The sequence below is a fragment of the Staurois parvus genome, unplaced genomic scaffold, assembly GCF_062004578.1.
Source record: "Staurois parvus isolate SC_StPar_1 unplaced genomic scaffold, SC_StPar_1.0 ptg000131l, whole genome shotgun sequence".
Lineage (NCBI taxonomy): Eukaryota > Metazoa > Chordata > Amphibia > Anura > Ranidae > Staurois > Staurois parvus.
Genome location: NW_028317927.1, coordinates 13784710 through 13808795, shown reverse-complemented (window position 1 = coordinate 13808795; position 24086 = coordinate 13784710). Strand labels below are relative to the sequence as shown.

Sequence of the window (24086 nt, the reverse complement as noted above, 5' to 3'; positions counted from 1 at the left end):
CATGTCTTTATGGACTGTGCTTTGTGCACTGGTGTGCAGTTATGTTGAAACAGGAAGGGGCCGTCCCCAAACTGTTCCTTCAAAGTTGTGAGCATGAAATTGTCCAAAATGTCTTGGATAAGAGCTCCCTTCACTGGAACTAAGGGGCGACACCCAACCCCGTAAAAACAACCCCACACCATAATCCCCCCTCCATCAAAATTTACACTTGGTACAATGCAGTCAGGCAAATTTTAGTAGCAGGGAAATTTCACGGATGGACTTATTGCACAGGTAGCAACCTATCATGGTACTACGGTTGAATTCACTGAGTTCCAGAGAGCAACCCATTCTTTCACAAATGTTTGTAGAAGCAGTCTGCATGTCTAGGTGCTTGACTTTATACACCTGTGGCCATGGAGATGATTGAAACACCTGAATCCAATAATTTGGAGGGGTGTCCCAATACTTTTGAAAATATAGTGTACAGTGTATATATATATATATATATATATATTATACACACACAGCCATAGCATTAGGACCACTGTGAGTTAAAATGAATACCATTGAATATCTCATTACAATGGCACCTGAAAGTGATGGGATACTTTAGGCAGCAAGTGAACAAGTTGTCCCTGAACATGATGTGTTGAAAACAGAAAAAATTGACAAGCATAAGGATTTGAGTTACTTTGGCCAAAAGGGCCACATTGTAATGACTAGGAGACTGGACAACTGAGTCAGAGCAACTCTAATACTGCAGCTCTTGTGGAATGTTCCCAGTCTGTAGTGGTCAGGACCTATCAAAAGTAGCCCATGAAAGGAAAACTAGTGAAACAGCATCAGATTCACAAGCAGCCAAGGCTCATTGATGTACTTCGGAGCAAAGGATGGCCTATGTAGTCCAATCCAATTGAAGAACTACTGTAGCTCAAATTGCTGAAAAAGTTAATGTCAATTCCAATAGGAAGGTGTCAGAACACACAGTTTATCACAGTTTGTTGTGTATGTTGCTGTGTAGCTGTAGACCGGCCAGGATGCGCATGCTGACCCATGTCCACAGCCAAATGTGCTTTCAATGGGCACGCAAGCATCAAAACTAAACCATGTAGCAGAGCAAGAAGGTGTCTTTGAGGTGTTGACTTGGCCTTCAAATTCTCCAGATCTTAATCCAGTTGAGCATTTGTGGGATGTGCTGGAAAAACAAGTCCAATCCATGGAGATCCCACCTTGCAGCTTACAAGGCTTAAAAGGATCTGCTACTGACAACTTGATGCCAGATACTACAGCATACCTTCAGAGGTCTAAGCAGACCGTGCTTCGACAGGTCAGGGATGTTTTGGTGCAAAAGGAGGACCTACTCAATATTAGTCGGCCAGTCATATGGCTGATCTGTGTGTATAAATACAGTATACACACGCACACACACTTTTTTAAATACAAATATGACTCACAAAGTACTGTAACTTGCAAAAATGCAAAAAAGACATAATTCACTACCACATCACATTGTTAAAATTGGTTAACATTTTTTACATTAATATGGTATATGTGAAAACAGATTTTAGATGTATATTATTTAACACTTGATCAGGGGCGGACTGACAACTCATAGGGCCCCCCGGGCAATAGGGGGTCATGGGGCCCCTGTGTCCTTGCCCAAACTCAAAAAAGCCTATGAAAAAGGCCCCCTACTGACCCCGGGCCCTCGGGCAGTGCCCGAGTTTCCAAATGGTCAGTCCTCCCCTGCACTTGATATTGGTCTAAACATAGCTCTTCTTTCATTGATAATTCCTTATGAACTGTGTTCTGTTAAAGAAACTGATATGATCAGTATTTTTAATTTTTAAAAAATGCAGACACAAGGATAGGTAACATGTCTAAACAAACAGCCAATCCCTTCATTTTGTCTTGTATGTCTTACCATTTTTTGTGCTTTGTGTTTGTCTGACTTACCATACTAGCCAAGATATACTATGAGCTTGCATGGTAGACTTGCAAATATAGATTGAGCTATTTTGTAGTAATTTTGTACTTTAAATAAAATAAATCAGTTCCTGTGGTTGATCTTCACCATTTTTAGAGTTTGTCCATATACTGCTGAGGGGCCACTTTCTATTAAACCAATTCATATGAAACCCTGAAATAATGTTGACAAGTATTGGTATAGAGAAGTAGGATATTACAGAAAACCCACTAGGTTCCACAATTTTTTTTATTTTTGAATCATCATCTAATCCTACACCTGCCTTGGTCACATGAATTGTTCTTTTCGGTCAGTCTTCAATAATTTATTAGAATTAGAATATAATAAAATCAGCAAAGGGATGATTGAAACAAGTAGCTTATCTTCTAAAAATCTGTATACCATATACAGTATGCACTAGTGGAAGAAACCAATCTTTACACTGTATGCATTCTTCATCTGAGTCAATATTTCAGTTAAAGTGTATGTCTAGGTTTTTTTTCTAATGCATACGTATACAGTGCATTTATCTAAATACAATCACATTTCCCCACATTCTGTGTTTTTAAAAACTGTGCAATTAAAGAAAAATGCCTGTTAATTCTCTCAGAAATCCAGCAAGCTCCTAACTCCCTTATGCACTCTGCTACATAAGGAGTATCACCAGCCCTGCTCAGTTCACATGTGCTGATTACAGAACATCTCTATTCTTTGTTATGAAGATAAGGAAAGAGAGAGGGCCCCTGTAGTTCTAAATCAGGAAAAAGCAGTAAAGATTGTAACACAGCTCCTCCATGAATACAGTACAGTGAGTGAGTGTCCTAAAGAAAAAAACAATGCAGGTACCACATCCCAAGGAGTTGAAAGTTGCAATACATTGAGCTTTTGTTGTTGGGTTTTGATACTCTGTACATATAAAGTTGCAGAATTAGTGCCGCTTTCCATTTTTTTAGCTGCATAAGTAACAAAAAGTGACAAGGAAGAGTAAAGTAAGATGACATAACACAATAAAAAAGTGAAACCTACTAAAAGCAAAGGAGGTCATGGAGGAGACCACTCAGCATGAAGTCCTCCATAGAAAGAGAGATATAGGTACATAAGAAGAGCATTGCTGTGAAGAAATTAAAATACAGTATACGTACATTTAATAGGAAAACTAAACACTATATGTGCTAAATGTTATTCATGACAGTCTGAGCAAGTACCAAATCTAGTTACTAGGTGATGCACAAGCCTTATAAAGTTAACAAAAAAACTTAATTTACCTCTCCTGGGCTGAACCAAATCCCCTTTCATTTCTGCGGCAGTGCTGCTGATCCAGAAAGCAGGAGACAGTGGAGCTGGTTGTGGATTGACAGGCCACAGGCTTATGAATCAGCAGTGACATCGCAGATAGTCACACCTCTTGCAACATGTCACACACATCTTACACGGGAGTTCAGGGGCAGTGCAGCATCGCTGCTGCATTAGATGGACTTTACTGGCAGAATGAACAGGTATGTGTGGGGATTTGTGGGGAGACAAAGAGAAAACTGTAAGTGCAAATGCAGATATAATTAGGTGCTGAAGAATTTTGGCAATGGAAGGCCATAGCTTTCTACTTTAAAGTGAGTGTATGTAAAAGGTTTTTTTTTGGTCACGTGGGGAAGGATTGGATCCTCTGTCAACTTGTTATTACTGTCTGTTTCTCTGCTGAGGAGATGTACCCCTTTACAATGATAACTACTGTCAAGTAAATTGGGAATTCCTACATTTTAGAGTTTGGATACATGTGACAACTCTCTCATATAGGAAATCAATTGGCTTTGGATAGGCTTTGTCAGGGCTCCAGGCATGACCAGAGGTGTGTGGACTGACACAGGGAAACGCAGGCTTCAGATATTGTATAAACAATATAATTTATTAAGACTAAGAATACAAAACGCAGTGCAAAACTAAACATAAACACAGTGCAAACAAACCAAACCACCCACCGATAACAATACATACAATACAAAGAGTAGTCAGGCAGGCCGGGTCAGTAGCAAACGGGCAAACGGAGTACCAGGAACAGGCGGGAGAGTGGTCGGGGTCACAAGCTGGGTTCAGTAACTCAAGGGCAGCGCGGTACAGAGGGTCAGGCAGAGAATGGTCAGGGTCACAAGCCAGGGATCAAACAGGAGAAGTCAGCAGAGGTCAGCATCAGGCAGGGTTGGCAACAAGTCAGACAGGAACAGGAATACAGGATACAAGGTACAGGGGCCCATGGAAAAACACACACCAAGGCCCTGACTGTGAGTCTGGCCATTCCTTAAATACAACCCCTGCAATCAGCTTCAGGTGTTTGGCTGATTGCAGGGGTGAGTCTCTGATTGCTGAGAGCACCCGCTGGCCAGCCCTGGTACTGCAGCCCACAAAGCAGGTGAGTCCCACCATTATTGGCAAGTCCATTCCTGACAGGCTTCCTCTTATTTCCTGTCGGGTCTCCAGGACAGGAAATTAAGGTAAATCTCCCCAGCAGGACACAGACAGCAACTATAGGGTTTTAACTCTTGCCAAATCTAAATCTAAAAAATAAATGTTTTGGCATTGCATACACTGTAAGAGTAGATGACCGATTAGGTTTGAGGCCTACTAGTTTTTTTTTTTATACCTGCCCCATTCAATTTTACCTTCTTAACTTCTTTATTGGTTACTTTATGGGTTTGGATTTTTTTGCCAACTGTATGTATGTGAATGGGTCTGTTATTGCCTAATGTAAAAATCAGCAATCATTTTTACTGTTACCTATATTCCTCTTCTGGTCCAGGAGTAAAAAAAAACAGATCCAGACAAATAAAGTACAGTTAAAAACATAGAGAAATGCATATTGAAATTGGTTTCTGGTCAATGTTGCATACAGCAATACAGATATCTTTTTGATTTGTCCACCCCCTTATATTGCTGCATGGTATAAGGGCAGTGCAACACTTTTCAAAGCCTGTACATCTATCAAGTCCTTGTCCATGCCCTGTCTCTCTTGTCTGCTGATTAAACAGCTATTGATCATCACCACACTGTTAACATGCACCCGAAATTCTCTTTCTGTGAAAACCATCAAGTGCTCCCTTCCACCCAACAGTTTGCAGAGCAGAAAGCCCAGTCAAGTACAAACTTGATTTCAGCTTTCACTTACTGTGTGCATACATATCAAACTTAAGTAATTACACTAGCTGAACAGAAAGATAATTTTATGACTTTTAAAAGAATACATATGTTGACTTTTTTTGTAGTTACCATTAAAAAATGGAATGAAGAACAAAAGACACGGTCGAACCCTACATTTTCATCTGGCAAATATTATTTGATCATTTATATTTTATCCGTAAACATTTGACAGTAAAGTCAATTTGTGGTAAACCTGGAGGGTCCCATCTCATTTATGACAGTGACCAGCTTCACATTATGCGTGTCACCTGATTAGACAGTAAATGTCTAGTAAGAATACAAAACATATACGAAATCCCTGTCATGTCATCTGACAATGACTGCTATTCCATCACCATCTAATTTAGGGGCATGACGCAGTTTCAGAAGACTTATCCCATTTTTATCATGTTGTGTTGGTTTTCATCAGTGGAATGTACAAAGTGTCTGCTTCTCTGATGCTGTCGACAAACCACGTACATGCAACACATTTCTCCACTCCTAATTCATCTTCCTCACCTCTGCTGACTGGTAAAGAATGAGAATTGATTACATTTTATTTGTGTTCATCCAGCCTCGTATCAGCCATAATATAGGTTAGGAGCTCAAAATCCAATTGATTTGTTCAGTAATCATTTTCCACCAGTGCAGCTTTTTTTCTGTATTTTTGGACAACTGCTAGGCACTGTAACTCCTTCATGACTGATGAAAAGTATTGGAATTGAAATGGGGCGGGCAGGGAGATTCAATACATTGCCTCCTAATTACTGTAGGTGGAGCCAAGCTACATATGGCATCTTACTTACTTGTGCTTGGATTGGTGGAGAAGAAGATTTTGAAAACGCCCATTACAGGTAAGGCAGCTTCCAAGAACATTATATTGTATCCAGTGTCCTTTGTATATGATGTAAAGCCCATACAACTTCATGTGTTGACATATTGGTGGATTGCAGTTTATGCACTCAAAGTGGAACTTTAGTCAGAAATTAAGTCCCGCTAGATTGCTTCAAACTGGACTCTTTTGCAAGTATAACTATGTAAAACATTAAAAACAAGTGCCTATACTGTTTTAAATCAAGTAATGCACTCTCACCCTGCTCTGCACATGCTCAGATGCTCTCTATTTTTAGGCACTGTGCTAAAAATCAGAGCCACCAAAGGCCAATCTGCTGACAGCCTAAAGATTTACTGCTGCTCAGGGGCTCTGGGCTTCAGCAAAATGGCAGCCTCCAGCAAGAAGAAACAAGAACAATGCTGGAAGCAATGTACAGCATGCTCTAGTTTTGGTAGCACAATTAATAATGGGGAATGTTTGTTCCTTGCTAAAGATTATTTTTTATCAAGTTTGGTATGGGTAATGCTCCACTTTATCATTCTTAAGAACAAGGTTGGATTTACCAATAGGCCTGTGCGTACAAGTGGTTTAATCAGCAGCCTTTCCCTGTATGGTTATTGCATGGTAAGCATTTTTGCTTGTACTTTTAGTAGAAGTACAACCACTTTATGTTTTGTTTATACATTTTCACAAAGTTCTAAATTAGGTTAAGACCAGTAAAGTAAAAAAAAAAAATTCTGTATGAAAGAGATGTTCCTAACAAAGGGGTGTTTCTTTGGGTGCTGAAGGTTGTGTGCTAACAGGCTTCAGTGATAGAAATGGAGCCCTGCTCTTGAACAATAAATTAAGCATGGCACAAAATCCTGAATTGGGTCTAGAGTAACCGCTGATTTTGGTGTTCTTATTTTATAAAGTATGACATTTACTCTGCCATGTTCTGTTTTAAATATCATCTTTTGGTGGTCTCACAACAGTGGTAGTTGCCGTGTATGGATTCACACACAAACACTAGGAACTGGATTTCAAAGGCAAATGTATCAGCTTTGGAGAGAGGGAAAGCCTTGATCCACATCCTAGTGTTTTTACTGCCAGGCAAAGAGGTGTCTGGAAAACCCTGGAACAGCAAGTACTTTATCACGTGTTCTCTGGTAGATTCTAATCAAATGATCAAAATCAGAAAACTCGACTTTACTTCACTTTCTTAGTAGAAGGTCTGTTCTGGATTTGCTGCAAGGGCTGCGCCTTAGAGAAAGCCCCCTGTGTTAAGATGTTGCTACCTTTTCTGTAGAAAACTCTGCTTGACGTTAGTTAACTGCTTTAAGATAGCGTACTCATTTATGTTATTTAGTTCTGGGTATCCCAAAGCTTTTTCCAATCCCTATCCCAGTTCTACAAAACAAATAAAACAACAAAAAAAGAACACTATCCGCCTGATTATTGTCTGAGGACTGAGTGGGATTTATAACACCTAGCTGAAAATACACTTTGCCTGGCTGCTTCCACTATCAAGGGATCAGAACCTGGGTTAACAGCGGGACCAACCACAAGGTTTGCGCTACATAATGATACCATTTACAGAGTAAGGTAAAACAAAACAAAGTGAAAATAGTATTGTTGCTTAACAAGATCCAATCTCTAAAGTTATGAAATAAAAAGAGAAACAAATGGGTATTTTATAATGTAAATAAGATTTTACTCAAATTCAGCCATATTTTTGTGTTTATTTTTCAAGTTTAAGTTCAATTTTAAATTATCATAAAAAAGGGTTCATTTGCCTTGCCAGAAATGTCTTTAAAAATGCTGGCTATAAATAGATGCGACATTTCATATTCCAAAGAGGAGAAATGGCAGCTGGAACCAGGCTGACTGCTATAGGCAACACAGACGACATTTATTTAAGGCTTAAAGAGAACCAGTCACAAATAAACTTTAAGCATGAGTTTAAATATCCAGTCTTAAAATTGAGCTCTGGATACAAAAACTATTTAAATATACAGTATTTCTCAGTAGCCACAAATGACATAATACACCAAATTCCTTGGCAAATCAGAAATTACCTTGTAAAAAAAGTGGAATGAAGAGCTGTAGGAGGGACTCAACAGATCCTCCCACTATAGGCTGTCTGCAGAAGCCGAGTGAATGCAAAACCACTCATAATAAGAAAAGAGAGCAGCAAAGACCAGGCCGTATTACAGAAATCTCCACACAAAAGTCAAGTTTCACTGTGGGTTATGGCACAGATCTGGAAGAAATACAGAAAGCACACAAAGATTCAATTTAGAATACACATGACTCCTATATTTAGACAGTGCTTGCCCATCCTGGAGTTCAGTTTTAAATAAAAATACCTGTGCAGGATTACTTGTAAATGTTTAACCCCCCCCCCCATATTGAGCTCTACTTTTCTTAGAATCATTCTTGCGCTGAGTGGTTCTTTAGGTTTTGACTGTTGCGGCCTAGTTATCTGCCTGAAATCTTGTTGATAACACAGTCTTTAGGATTGTAAAGCCCAATCAAAGACATGTTTTTTTTATTATTGTGAAACCAGGCTGCATATGTCAAGAATATGTGTATATTTTTTATCTGTTAAATATGCTGTAATACTACATTAAGATGCTCCATTCTGGCAACATATTTGGGATCCAGACCGCTTCCCAGGCACATTGGGGGAGGTTTACAATGACTGGTGCACTCAGAATCTGGTGAAGCTGTGCGTGATAACCACTAAGCTTCTAACTTGTTCAGTTTAGCTTTGACAAAAAAAACCTGGAAGCTGATTGGTTCCTATGAAGAGCAGCAACAGATTTTCCACTGTGAAGTTGTAGTAAATATCCTTCAAAGTACAGATCTGCAGCAGTCCCATTTGCCACCTGCACAGTGCTCCAATCAATAATGTAGATAAGGAAGTCTAAGCATTGTTAACTGGAACCCGGGCTGCATAACAATAATAAAATACATGGCTTTAATTGGGCTTTCAAAAGAAAAAACTAACAGTGCTCCAAACATAGGAGGAATGTAAATAATTATCAACTGATTTAGAGTGCTTCTCCATTCTTACTGGATATTTCACTTCTGGGTAGACATAAATTAGTTGAGTCACCCATTTGTTTCTTATCTCCCAGAAATTCTGGCAGTGAAATCTTAATTACTTGCTCCATTGATCTGTTGCAGCCATTGTGAGCCGGTCTCACTCCCTTTTTTGATATTTTTTTTACCATCATACATTAATAACAATGCAGTAAGCAGACCAAGACGTCTTGTGCAGCGGATTGATTAAAATTCCATGGCTACTCAGCACATAGCCAAGAATGCCGGATGGCTGGCGTTGCCACTTCAGTTCTATAAATGCTTTTCTTTTTATGATATTTGTTATGCATTTTTAATAACTTTACATTGACAACTTGACTGAAGTTCCTTCTTTTAAACCTATTCTAATTTTCTTAGCTAGCTGTCCTTTACAGGTGCCAGCACTGGTGTAGAATACTTAAGCTGCTCCTCAAAATCCCTAAACTAAGTCAGGAGAATCAGCAAGGGAGACATGCATGCATTATTTATTCTCCCCTGGAGTTTAATACAATTAAATTAACACAATTAATGAATTATATTCTGGCTTACTACAAACCAAAAGGATTTACCTGTGTCAGGGCCAGTTTTACTGTTCACCAACTGTGACATGTACCATACTCATATGTCTGTATAAGCAATTGTTTAATAAACAAAATGTGCCAAATCAAGTGAGTGGAGGCCAAGGGATGTTTTGTTCTGTAGCAAGCAATTAAGTAAACTGGCTATAGATATTTAAATATCCATGTATTCCTTTTAAAACAATATGGAATTAATGAAAGCAATACTTACTGACTCCAGTAGCTGCAGGCACTGTCAAGCAGTTCATCCTCATAATTCGTTGTAGTAGTACCTAAGCCATTCAAGTTGTTCTTTTTCTCAGTAGGCTTAATGACTTGGATGATGATCATGGGGCTTCAGTGGGAGGACTTAATATAATGTGTAACTAAATGAATGTACCACTACAGATCCTTATAGAACTTATGCATTTTACCTTTGATATATAAATCATATATATTTGTTTTTTTATTATTGCAAATTACTGCTAATGTATTTTTGAATTATTATTATTAATAATAATTAATTCATTGTCTTCCTATTCTACTTCTACTTCTTCTTATTATTATTACTGGTAGTATTATATATCAAAGGCTGTTTTTAAATTCATGCCAACTGTGCATAAGGTACAAGAACCTGGGTGTACATGGCAATAACCATCACTTAAAGGTAACTGGAGTAGGTTAGGGTCAGTTTTATTTTAGTTGTTCTATACATTTTTTAAACAGGTATATTTACATACACACAATTTTATTTTGCAAACATTTATTACATGACAAAGGAGTCTCAGAAAACGATTGTTTATTTAAAGAGACAACACTTTAAACAATTATTAAATCTTGCTTTGATAAAATCCTCACAATGAACCCTCTAATAAGGGAACAGTCACTGCTCAGGACTGCATACAATGGGCTTTATTTTTTAGCATAGCTAAGCACTAAAATAGCTGACTATGTGAAAAGGAGACTAGAGATACTGTATATCTTATGGCTGGATAGAAAACTGCAGAATATTAATATGCAAAATGTCATATTTACTTGACTATTCCATTTTCTTGACAATAATAAAGACACAATAAGTACACAACTATTATACATTTCCTTTCCATATTGCATAAATGGTTTGGTATGAAAGGCTAAAGTGCTGTTTATATATTTGGCCACTTAGTATCATAGGAAACCCCTATGATGCTTAGCACTATCTAAACTATCTAATGGCCAAATGCTGTATTTTTCATTTTAAATCAATGTAAAACATTCAACCATCACAGGAAATAATCTAAAAACAATTGTTCTTGCCTGATTTGGACAGAACATATACACATGCACTTTCACTTATGTTATTTATGTTTACTGTTTCCAGCAAGTAATGCTCTATCCTTATTTTCACGTTAGTCAGGCTAAGATGCACACTAAGCTTAATTACTAAGATGTCTGAACCCTCACTCTGTTGCTTTGATATGAAATGTAGAATTTTAATTAAAGAGAAACTACTGAGATGCTCTCTCTTTAGATAACCAAAATAACTGTAACGAGTTATCCTATATTAAAGGATAATTTCCCCTATTGTAATATATTACATGTTACACCCATATTTAGCCCCTGATCCAGTGTTTTTGCAGTTAGTGGGGGATCTTCTTTCCCCGCTAGCGGTCACAATTTAAAAAAAGTGGCCGTGCAGGGCTCCACCCACCTGACCACGTCACTCATTCACAGAATTCTGTGAATGGGAAAAATACAAGCTCTAAAAGCTTTCGCAGCTGTCGGCTTATAGCTCTCAATGAACTACCATGGTGCTGTTGAACGCTGTGGTAGTTCATTGATTTGTCCTGTCAGAGTGTTCTGTTTGCCTGTACGAGGTACGAGCACACAGAAACATTGACAGGTCTGCAGGAGTTCTACATGGCACCAGCGATCTACTGATCACTGCTGCAATGCTTTTCAGGCTCCCAAAACAAAAATAGTAAATACACATATTTTTACTAGAAAAAAAATGTGTATGTATTATTTTTTGTTAAAAGGTGAACTTATCCTTTCAACGTAAATGATTTAATCAAAATAATAGCAAAATATGTCAAAACCTTTTACACTTAAAAAAAATAGTAGAGTTTTACCAAAATTGTTTAATTTTCTCCTTAAAACACTTAGATAATATGGCTGCAGAAACATCAGATTGTTGTGTTCACCACTAAACATTTGTGTATATGCAGTTACTGTTGTGCAGGAAACATAATTGTTATAGAGGTGCATCTATCACGCTGGAAATGAGTAGTATACACCCAGGGTTACATGAAGAAAGCCAGAGGAATGATCTCCGTCTATTACATTTCTATAGGAAGAAAAAAATGTATGTAATTGGAATTTGGAGAGGGGCCCAATGTTAAGCTAAAGCCGTTGTAAAAATAATTTTGTATGTCCACTATTTGTATTATTTAATTTAGCCATTTAAATATTTTTGCAAAGGAGAATTCAATCATTAAAGTAAGGGGTTCTTTTTGATTAGGGGACCCCTGTGAACCTCTGCTATACAGACATGTACTGAGTATTAGCTGGTACTCTGTCTTTGTCAGGCCAGGCTGACCATTTTTGTCTCTCTGTTAATCAAGCCTGTATTACTTGAGGGTATTCTGTATGGTAAATGTGTGCAATATGTTTCATAGTGTATATAAAGAGGTTCTGAAGAGGGATTTTAGACTAACTGCACAGAAGTTTTTGTTAACTATTTTATTATATATACTATTAGAATGTAAACAGTGTTGTTTTCACTAAACTTTTAGTTTATAGGTAAAGTTGATCCAGGGAATACCCGATTGTCTCTTGAGGGACCAGGAAGGAATTTTTTTTCCCCTGCAGGAGCAAATTAAATTATGTTTTGCTGTTTTTTTTTTCCTTTCTCTGGATCAACTGTGGGTATAGGATTATAACTTTTTTTTTTGGTTGAACTGGATGGACTTTGGTCTTTTTTCAGCCAGACTAACTATGTAACTGTTTAAAAGTACCGTAACTTTTTTCTGACCTTTCTACAAGTGATTGGTGTCCCCAAAACAATGTAGGCTTGGACATGGTTGTAAAACCTGTGAGCACCGCTTCTATTTGATTGAGCACTTTTTTTTTAAGATTACCAACCTGGTATTAACTTTCTCACTGTTGTGATAATAAATGTATGCATTGCCCATATCAAGTATCCCCTGCCTGGCTGTTTCATTATGGTCACCATCAGGTCTTGACATGGTGAAAAGGTTTAACCTTCTATTATAAAAGGGTTCTTTACTGCAAGAGCTGTGAAACAGCACAATGTTTTTTCCCCAAGAGCCGATCTGGTGGATGCGCAAGGCCAATTTAAAAGATTGCTGGTCACATTTTTGTGTGTTAGGCCAGGTATTTTGCTAGGTAAGGGTTAGGTAGGATTTGTTAAATCAGATTTTACAATGAATTGCACAGGTATTTGGCCTTCTACCTAATCCACTGGTATTTAGATTAAATATTAGGTAAAGTCAATGGATGCACAGCTTCTTTCAAGCTATCGATGTAAATATGTAACTGATTACTATTAACAGTTTTTCTGCAACTGCTACTTAACAGACTTGGCCGTCGAAGGAAGACGATGAAATTATGTCGAGCTCTGTCTGACCTGGTTGTTTACACAAACTCAGTGGCTGCACAGGATATCATAGATGATGGTAAGTTATTATCCAGTTTCCATGTATTTTATATGTATATTGAGTAGAAAAGCATTGTTTTAGGCTCTTTTTATTCCATTTGGGAACTAATCTTCAGCTATAGGTCTTGAAATATAGTAAAGACTCATTAACGTGAAACTACAGTGCATCTAAGCACCACAAACCAGAAACGCTATTTACTTATTTTTTAATATTCAAAGAACACTTCCCCAACCATCCAACTCCCTGTGCTTTATTTTGCTGAGAAATCACTTTGAAAAACACCACCTAGCATTTCTGGTCATGGCCATCTTGCGTAAGGGCAGATAGTTGATGTAGCATTTACTTCTTGGACTCCATCTGCCCTTAGCTCAGGCATGTGGGCAGGAGGGTGTGCTTAGCTGAGAAAACCCCTCCTTGCTTCCTGACGACTCCTGAGATGTATGACATCATTTAGGCATGTAAACCAGCATGTGATTGAAGAAATGTAAAAAAAAAAAAGTTTAAATCAAGTAAATATACTTTCCTATCTATTTACTAATGCTAGCAGCATAAGGATTACAAATAGTCAATGTTGATTGAGAGAGTGAAGTTCTGCTTTAAGTAACTCTTATGAATCTGGGTTGTGACCAGCTACTTGTGCCCCCCCCCAAAAAAAATAATAATGGTGTGTGCCCTCTTTTGTACCGGAGATGTATGGACTGATACTCTGATCAGAGACAGCTGACTGCCCGGGGTCCTGGGCTAGTGTCATCACTTCCCATCCTAGGGGGAGCCGAAACTTCACTGCTACATAGAATACTATCATATTTACTGTATATATATATATATATATATATATATATAAATAAATATATACTAAATGGTCATGTGTGTAGACAGGCTGTGATACAATGGAAATGGAGAATTCATACAAGAGGTCCATAGGGCACACAGAGAGAGTGCTGGCCTGTGTTGCACCCAGGCACCCCTAGGTGGCAGTGCGACATAGGTGGCTGCCTAGTTTGTCTAGTGGAAGCATCGGGCCTGCCTACAGTGACATCCATAAAAGAGTTAACTTCCAAAGCATAATATTCTCACAGGCAAAGTGTGTTCTCAAGTTTATTGGGAGCAAACTGGTGGGAGAAGCTGGTACCTACACTGCAGATGGATTCTGCGCCCGGCAGTGATCGCTACAGGTAATAATTGCTGGCCCTGGAGACAGCGAAAGATAGCTGCGGTCACAGCTAGTCACTCACAAGTGGGTGAAACAGCTGCAGGACTACAAATTCCTGCCACTGTCATTTGCACTGGTGCTAGCTGACCGTGGAAATGTAGCCTTAAAGACCTGGAGTGTCAGAAATGTGTAAGAATTCCTTATCTATATATAGTACTTGTTCCAGGTCAGAGATTCAGAAAGGAACCTAGAAGCCTCAGCATTAGTGTGACAGCCAGGTAGCTGGCATTCTCTGTAATGACAGCCCCCACACATTTCCCTTCACAGACCCACTTTAATCATTACACAAGCTTGTAAAGTTCCTATCGCTTGGAGTATCACTGTATATACTTTCATTCCATAGTGTGAGATTTTTTTATTTAAATAACATATCTAAACCCAAAAGCAAAAATGTATCATATTGATGTTTACCAATTAGATGTGGTGGTTGTGTTCATTTTCATTTTTTCATTTTCTCCCTTTATTTTCACGTGGTGATCCAGCCAGTAAACATGTTATTTTTCAGCTTCCTTTAAAAGACAGACCAAGCTGTCCAGAAAAAGTTGCCATCAGAGTGTTGAGAAAAATAATTTCAAGTGTTACTAAACCCAGGACCCTGCATTCACTATATCTGGTCTCCCACAGTACTCACAACATGGAAGTGCAATTATTTTAATAAATATAAACTGCTAAATACATTTTCTCATCAGCAGTATATAGCAGTCTTGTGACTTCTATCAGTGTCCAGTCGAGCACTGGTTAAAGCTTGTAGGAGGAGTTTTCTTTCTCTTCTGACTGTCCTGTGAGGCAGCATAACCCTTGGCCTTCTGTCTGGACAGTGCTGATTGGCCCCGTGCTGATCACATTTACCCTCCCAAAGGAAAAAAATCTCTCCAGCAATACACACTAAACTGAGCATGTACAGAGTAACTCCTAGACCTCTGTACTATGAGGAGATGGATTGGGGACAGTAGAAGAAGGGGAGGATCAGACAAGACAGGATCAAACAGCCTTTTTACACAATGCGGAGGATTAACCCCTTAGTTTCCACAGTGAGTATAACAAGCATGCTTTATTGCATATATAGACTGATTTTACTGTTGTGGGTTTAGTAACACTTAAACTTTGACAGGGATGCTTACAATTGTCAGCTTTTGTCCATATCCATTTCATAAATATCTTTATCCCAAAAGGAAAAAACAGTGGGTGGATTTACTAAAACTGGAGTGTGCAAAATCTAAGTCAGCTGTACATGGTAGACAATCAGCTTCTAACTTTAGTTTATTCAGTTAAGTTTTGACAAACAAAATCTGCAAGCTGATTGGCTTCTATGCAGAGTTGCACCAGATTTTGCAATCTTCAGTTTCATGAAATCAACCCCAGTGTCTGTAACTGCTTAAAAATGTGTTAACTGTAATTTGTTAGTCAAGTCCATCTGAAGGTATCAGCAATAATCCCGGTATTTTCTTTTTCAGCCTGCGATTGTCTTTTTCATGGATGCAGTCTGAACGGCTAATTAGCTGCTGGATCGCTTTCAGAAGCAGAGGAAGGGGTCGTCGCCCCTTCCTGCCGCTCACTGGTATTTCTCGGGCTTACTGCTTTTATCAGCGAGCCCAGGAAACAATCCAATGGTTTGCGAGGCTGGCCATTGAGGAGAGCTTACAAGATCACCTCTGATCACCTCTATGATCTTAGACGACCAGAGCGATGTCATAACATCACTTCTGGTCAAGGGCGGAAGTAAACAATTTTTTTATTTTAAAGCAAAAGATCAAAAATTTTCTTAAATACCTCAGATCTCTCCATAAAGAGGACCTGCCATCTCTTTTACAAGGGATGTTTAAATTCCTTATAATAGGAAAAAAAGTGATTAAAAAAAACAATTAACGGGATAGTGTAGAAATAAAAAAAATAAATAAGAACAAAAAGTAGTTTCCCTATCCCTCTGTGCTCGCGCAGAAGTAAACGCATATGTAAATGGTGTTTGCACCACATGTGAGGTATCCCCACAAATGTTAGAAGCAATAATTCTAATGCTAGACCTCCTTTGTAACTCTAAAAAAGTAACCTGTAAAAATTTTTAAAATGTCGCCTATGAAGATTTTTCAGTATCGCAGTTTGTTGCCAGTCCATGAGAGTGCACAATTTTAAAGTGTGACATGTTAATTATCTATTTACTAGGTGTAATATCATCTGTCATATTTTACAAAAGAAGTGGGTTATATATTGTGTTTTGTCTTTTTCATTTATTAAAGTATATTTTTCCAAGTTACATTTGAAAAACCGCAGTGCATAAAGTGGCATAAAAAATTGCAACAATTGTCATTTTATTCTCTAGGGCCTCTGCTAAGAAAAATATATAATATGTGAAGGGTTCTAAGTAATTTTCTAGCAAAAAAATTCTTATTTTTAGAAAAGGCTTGGTCTTCAAGTGGTTCACCTATATTACCCAGATATGGGTCACCGAGGGGCGGACGGACCATTTAGAAACTCGGGCACTGCCCGAGGGCCCGGGGTCAGTAGGGGGCCCCATGAGATGCCCCTGGTACCTTTTTCATAGGCTTTTTTGAGTTTGGGCAATGACACAGGGGCCCCATGGTCCCCTATTGCTCGGGGGCCCCATGAGTTGTCAGTCCGCCCCTGGGGTTACCTATATATCCAGATTGGAGACTCCCTAAAACAGGAAGTGTGTTGGTTCTTGGATTACCAGATCAAAATAAGGACTAAAATGCAGACAAAAAATAAATCTAATACAACAAAAACATTTAGGGATTGGTAAACTGTGATGTATAATATTTTGGTTTCCAGTTTAGATGTCCTTTATACTAGTTTATAATTAACAGTTATGGAGCCATCAAAAGTACTGAAAACTAGAAATCATAATAAATGTATCATGGTGAGAATATATTTGCATGTTATGGGGTAAAATCTGTCTGCACTGCTGAAGCATTGGAAAAATAATATTCTTCTGGAAAAGCATCTGGTTCACAGTAGTGGCTCATAAATGTGTAAGCTCTGTGCTGTGAGATAAGCTTTTGTTATTTTGTAATGTTAATTCCTCTTTAATGATAGAAACAATGTCTCCCTACAGTTTATCCATGGTGTAAGGATAAAGCCATGACTGGCAATACAAGCCATTACATTTTTTCTTGGCAAAACATGCAAATGAGACATTTATCATTATCAGTCATTTGTTTATCAGCTAATTCTTAGTGCTCACAGCAGGAATAGATAAAGGTGATTAGGAAGCAGTAAGCACACAATACACAGTTTATGTATATTATTTCATTTATGTTAAATAGCAGAAAGGGGCATTAAAGGGTCAGCACACCCATCACTTTCATTTATGGGTATAAAATCAAACCAATAATAATTATCTCTTATTTGCTCTATTTTGGTCTGTTAAATATACATTCAAAAGCATTTTATCACATCTGTTTGATAAATGCAAAAAAAAAACCAACCTGTTGATCCCTTCAGATATTCATAGCTGTCTAGTTTGCACTGCTTGTTTTATTTAAAGCAGTAATGTCAGTATTCCTGTTTCTTATCTTGGATATGAGATGAGGAGAGGAGGTGTTCTGTAGTTTAGGAAAAAAACAGCTGGACAGGTCTGACATCAATGCAATGTATTGTCATCCCACAACAAGAAATGACTAGCTAAGTGCATTTCTGGTATATCAATAAGTATCAATAGATATGTTTATCTACTTGTGGCACCTTTAAAAGGCTTAAACATGGGATATGTGCAAGTATTAGAGAAACAATATGTTGTTGCCTCTTCACCTGACATAAAGTTCTAGCTATATCTGTATTGTTTAAAGTATTTGTGAACCCTCACCTTGTAAAAATGGGTAAATGGATACGCATACATGCGAAGGCGGGCATTCCAGTGTGAATGCTCCCTTAGATTATATTTAAATTGAAAGATCCATTTTTGGTTTAGCTTCAGCTTTTGGACACACACATTGGCCTCACATTTTCATCAAGCACTTTTGATACAACACAGAATTCATAGTTGACTTTATGAATGCAACTGTAGACCACAACATTTTGACCATCTTTCTTCACAGAAGGTATGGGGTCCTTCTGAAATGTTGTCTTCTGTTTGTACCTGCCATGTTCATTGTTACTGTGTCCAAGCAACTTTATCTTTGGTTCATCAATCCACAGCACATTGTTCCATTGGTCCAAAAAACCTGGTGTTTGCATATATGTTGAATGGCAAATTTTAGTCTTGTTCTAATGGTTTTCTTGAACAGCAAAGACTTTTTCCTGGCATACCTCTCATGCAGTTTAAATTGAATCAGTTTCTTTCTGATTGTAGATGTACTTTGACTCCAACTGTTGCAAGAATTATGTGAGGATATACAATGTAATTTTTGGTTCTTGGAGAACCTTCCCTTTAGCATCAGATGGTCAGTTTGATGGGCGGAATTTACTGGCCGGCCAGTCCTGGACAAATTAGCAAAATTTATAATCTATGCCACTTGTAGATTATTTTCCTTAAATTCCTTGCCGGGGTCATAGGCATCCACAACCTTCTTTTTAAAGACCTCAGAGATCTATTTTGATCTTGTCATAATAACAGAACACAGGTCAATAGCAAAGCAAACCCTAGACCCTAGAAATTTAGAGTTAAATCAGACCAGTTCCATCTGCATACTCCCCAAGGAGGTCCTGATCATTGGCACCTAATCTAGAACACCACATTCAAATTTCATAAATTTTAAGTAATGATAAATATACAGATATAAATACTTTTACCATGTGACAAATCTGCATTTTCATTCATTTAGATTATGAAAATCAATAAACTACAGACATTTTGTGTGTCATATGTTCAAGTATATCATATCTGAAGACAATGTTTGAATGAAGATCAATTGTTTGCTTCTCCAAATATGTTTAAAAAGTCAGCGTTGTCCTTGACGTGTACTTCTTTGTTCACATTATTGTATGTACTTATGTGTGTGTACATACTGTATAGTATATATTTTATCAATGAATACAAGGCTTCCTTTGATTGGGTAAAGTGAATTAGCATGCAGATGATGTCACAATCTCTATCTCAGTCAAAATGTGGAAGCCTTTTATGCGTTCATAAAAATACAAAGCTTCCTGTCAAAACTGTCTCAGTTTTGTTTCGGGAACTCACTGCTTCTGAAATACAACGCTTCATACTGTATGTAGTTGATGCTATAGTTTATACAGCTTTGACAGCATCCACATGTTCTAGTGAAGGAAATTGTTTGGGCCAGCTTGGCCCAAACAAATTTTTTAAAGTGAAATCTGGAGTTAGGCTTTAAAGAATATGATGATACTTCAATAAAAAAATCAACACATTGAAGCTGGAACTCCCAGGTGCTTAATATTTTATCACAAACCTGTTAAGGTCAGTTTCAAAGGAGGAATAGGGCCAAAGCTCATTTGTCCCTACTTCTATCAATCACAGGAGTGCACTTCGTTCTGCATTCTTGAGACATGTTTTTAGCCAACAGACGGCTACAGTCCTCTGTTGGCTGATGTCACTGAGAGATCTTGTCTTTAATTTCAGGATCAATGCAAACGCCTGGACTGACAGCTGACTCGTTTGGCCCTTCTCCTATGGATCACAGGAGTACGCCTTGTTCTGCACTCCTGTAACCCATTTTCTGCTGACAGAGGGCTAAAGTTCTCTGTTGGCTGATGTCACTGAGCAACTTCAGGCTCTGGAGAGATCCCAACCTTAATGCTTGGATCCACTCAGATGCCTGGACCGGCAACTGGCTCAGCCTCTCAGCACACCGCTGAGAGCCTGAGTCAGCCGCTTCTGTTCCCTCCACAGCGCAGCGCTCCAGTGAGCACTGGAGGGGCAGAACAGAGAGCTGGTGACTTCTCATTGAATGTCGAGAACTGAACAATCAGCAGTCTTTGATCGCTCGGTTCTCTATCTTAGAGGCTGCGAGGGAAAGATACAGATCCTGTATTCATCTAGGTGAGTTTGTTTTTTAAAATTCCTGAACTTCTCTTTTAGAGCTGATCTCCACCTTTTTTTCAGTACAGTGCAGTTTTCCTGACCTGGTGATTCCATTGTTTATATTTGTAGTATTTGTGAGCCTTTAGGTAAGATTTGGGACCTTTTGTAATAGAGTTATTTGCAAAGTTCATTAAGTTCACAAGGCTGAAGAAAACCACCTCAGTCTCCTTGTCAACACTGTCGAGTTGGATTCAATTCATATGTGTACATCAACAGTATCTACATAAATATACTTAAATTTCAAACAATGTATGTTTGATGACTGACAGATTAATTATTACTCAATAAAAAAGTTTTGATTATTATTATTATTATTATATAAACATGGCTGAGGTGTTAAATTGTTATATGTCATGTTTATATTATTTCATAAATCTTTGCTCTTTCCTAACCCTAACTGTTTCACTTGACCATTTCTAAGAACCAGGGTTCAGATCTGCTATTGTTTATTCAGACTTAGATTGGCAGTTTTAAATTCAATCTTATAGTTACATTTATGTAGATTGATTCAGATTTAAAGAGCTTCTGTGGAAGTAAAAGGAGCTTTATTGCTGTTGTGGTTTGCGATTTGAGCTTTTATCATAATTGCAAGTCTGCCTGACATAAATCCAAACAATGCAGCTTATCTTGTTAAGCAATCCAAATGCTTCTATGATTTTCCTGTATCATACCAGAAGCATGCATTAAACTGCTTAAAAGCATTTGTCCACAAATACCCCAAATTGTGAGGCATAATCCAGCAATGCATATACCTTAATGTGATGATAAAGGCTGTCAATAAAAACATTAGAATTCTTTTTCTTTTTTTTTACAGCCTAGTCCGGTTTTTATTTTTTTTCAAATAGTGTGAACACTTGAGTATGAAAGAATCTCTCATATGTCCATTGAGTGATGGCAAGTTTTCCAACAAAATAGAGATAATAATAAATCCTCCTGCGCTTAAATGGATGATCCCTCAACTCAAGCTGCTCACACCCAACCTGAAACTAATAGGTGTATATAGAAAATGAAAAGATAATATGGTGAAGCACTAAACAGTTAACACATAATCATTTATGTGTATGTTGTTTATATTCCCTTTATTATTAATAGCAAAACTAAAGTGATCTGATCCAATCAGGATCCAAGAGTGAAATAATTAAGTGAAAAGTGAGAAAAAAACAGGAATGCACCTGTATAAATCCTTAATAAGTGTGAACGCAAATACACATTACTTCAAACCCCCATATCCCCAAATGAGGGACTTTATAAAAAAAATACAAAAAAAATGGAGTGTAAGCTTAAGTGAATCCCCAACCAGGGGGATAATCAACCTAATAAAGTGATATGTGCTAAAGACAAATAAATACACATATCCACACTATAAACAACCACATAAATGAAAGTGACAAAATATCACAAATACAACTCAATAAGTCCAATATGAAAATAAATATATAGACGTGATCCTTAAACGAATATCATGCAGGTGATGAGGTGAATAGGTGATCACAGCAATGGTGAAAAAAATCCGCAAATGGCTAAAATGCCCCCTCACCTCCTCAATGTGACCACAAGGGCCAGCTCGCTTTTATGATCACACCACGATCCTTACAGGTAATAACTCGTCACAGGAAAAATAACTGCAAGACATCTCATCAATGGTGGCATTTACTCCTCTCAGGTCCCCTCCAGGCACAGGTATCGCAATATAGCTCACTCTCCATAAAGGATCATATTAATAGAAAAGAAAGATCCTCCATAGTGTAGTAAGGTTTATTAATGAACAAACAATAAAAAACGCCAATTGCCCACTCACATATACTCCATAGAAAATCAGCTTCTAAACCTCATGCTATGGGTGTACCACATGGGTTTTGTTAGGTGTACCAAAATGGTGCCAACACCGGAACTATGTCACCGCATACCGGAAACAGATCACCGTGTACCAACGTGTTGGAATTGGAGTTGTGATAGGGAGATCAGGAATAAAAACTGGATGATAACCGTTGTTTAAGTAAAAGGGACTTTGAGAGGTGGAACTATGTTTAGAATTGTTGTATGCAAACTCTGCAGTGGGAAGACAGTCCACCCAGTCATCCTGAAGATAAGTGACAAAGCATCGAAGATACTGCTCCATTGTTTGATTAGTTCTCTCAGTCTGACCATTAGACTGGGGATGAAAAGCAGAGGACAGATTGATTGTAACACCCAAGGCTGAGCAAAAGCTTTTCCAAAATTTCGAAGTAAACTGCACACCTCTGTCAGACACCTACATCATCAGGGATTCCATGCAGTTTAAATACTTCTCGAACCATTAGTTCTGCAGTCTGTTCAGCAGTGGGCACCCCCTTCACTGGAACAAAATGGGCCATCTTTGTGAGATGGTCAACCAATGGTAGTAGATAGGATGGGGCAGAATCGTAGTCAGTAGCGAGCCAAAGGTTGGTAACGTAGATGAAGACGGCAGCAGGAACAGTAAACGGGATATTGGCTGGTAAGGCACAATAATCTGGCAACCAGGAAGTGCAGAGACATGGCTTTTATAGGAAGTTCATGGGAGGAGCAAGGAGTTCAAGGTTCAAGACAAAACAGGGAAAAGGCAGGATCATCCAAAGAATTGTCAAGGGAGCTGTCCAGCATTCCAGGTGGCTCAGCGAGAAGAAACACCATCTCCCACCACAGAAGGCCCAGGTTCGATTCCAGGCTCTGACATTTACTCAACTCAAAATTTGTTGGCACAGGCCCTCAATCAGATATGTACCCTCAGACCTTTAGTAATGCGCTGTTGGAAGTCAAAGAGAATCGGTCTAAACAAGAGATTTATATCCCATGGAAGTGTTTTTGCATTGCAAAACAGTTGATTTGTTCACAAGCTATGCAGATTTTCTTTGTCTCATAGCTTACTGCTGAAATCCTTAATATGTTAACAAGTAGGTTAGCTATTAACTTGATCATAGTAATGAAACTTTCCTATAGAGCATTTTATATCACATCTTTATATTTGAGGAATGTACTATTTTTCAGAATAATTCTGCTGTATAATGAGGCAGACATATGCTATTCTGTCTGCATTTCCAGATTTCCTTACATTGCTACAGTTTTCTAAGCACTTACATTTGTAAAACACATTTCATAGTCAAGAGTTTAAATGTTTTGCCTGTTTACATGGCTTTCTTACCAGTCTGTATAAATAACTTTAGTGCTATCTCATACTGTATCAGTTTTTTTTTAATGACTAGTGCTTTGCAGCTGTGAATATTGCATGTTTTATATACAAACATCATTATTTTTGAATACTATTATTATTAGTTTTGCTTTTGGCAATTGGAAAGTAACATTTATTTTCATTGTTAGAAATTTAGAGGAGCCACATTCCAGGACCCAGCACCGAAAATATTACCATAGGGTCTATCTCTCTATCTATCTATCTATCTATCTATCTATCTATCTATCTATCTATCTATCTATCTATCTATCTACCTATCTACCTATCTATTTACCTATTTATCTAAAAAATTAAAGCAAAACATACTGATCCAACCATTTAGACCTGCTTTTGGATCAAATTAAACCTATTTATTGGAGGACAGCATCCATTCGTAACCATGTGGATTGATGCTCTGTAAAACAAGCTTTGTGAATTACCAAAGTGTGTTCCCATGG

The 24086-nt window shown here is 38.0% G+C and overlaps 1 protein-coding gene across 1 annotated transcript in view; it reads left to right on the top strand.

Annotated features, from left to right (window-relative positions):
* LOC149466410 (1-phosphatidylinositol 4,5-bisphosphate phosphodiesterase eta-1-like) overlaps positions 1-24086 on the top strand; it is a gene marked incomplete at its 5' end in the record, with an annotated part of 52384 nt that overhangs the window by 3817 nt on the left and 24481 nt on the right. Inside the window, 2 exons of the mRNA XM_089672644.1 lie at positions 5887-5967; positions 13151-13248. Of these exons, the coding sequence (XP_089528770.1) occupies positions 5887-5967; positions 13151-13248 (179 nt within the window). The remainder of the gene's footprint in view (positions 1-5886; positions 5968-13150; positions 13249-24086) is intronic.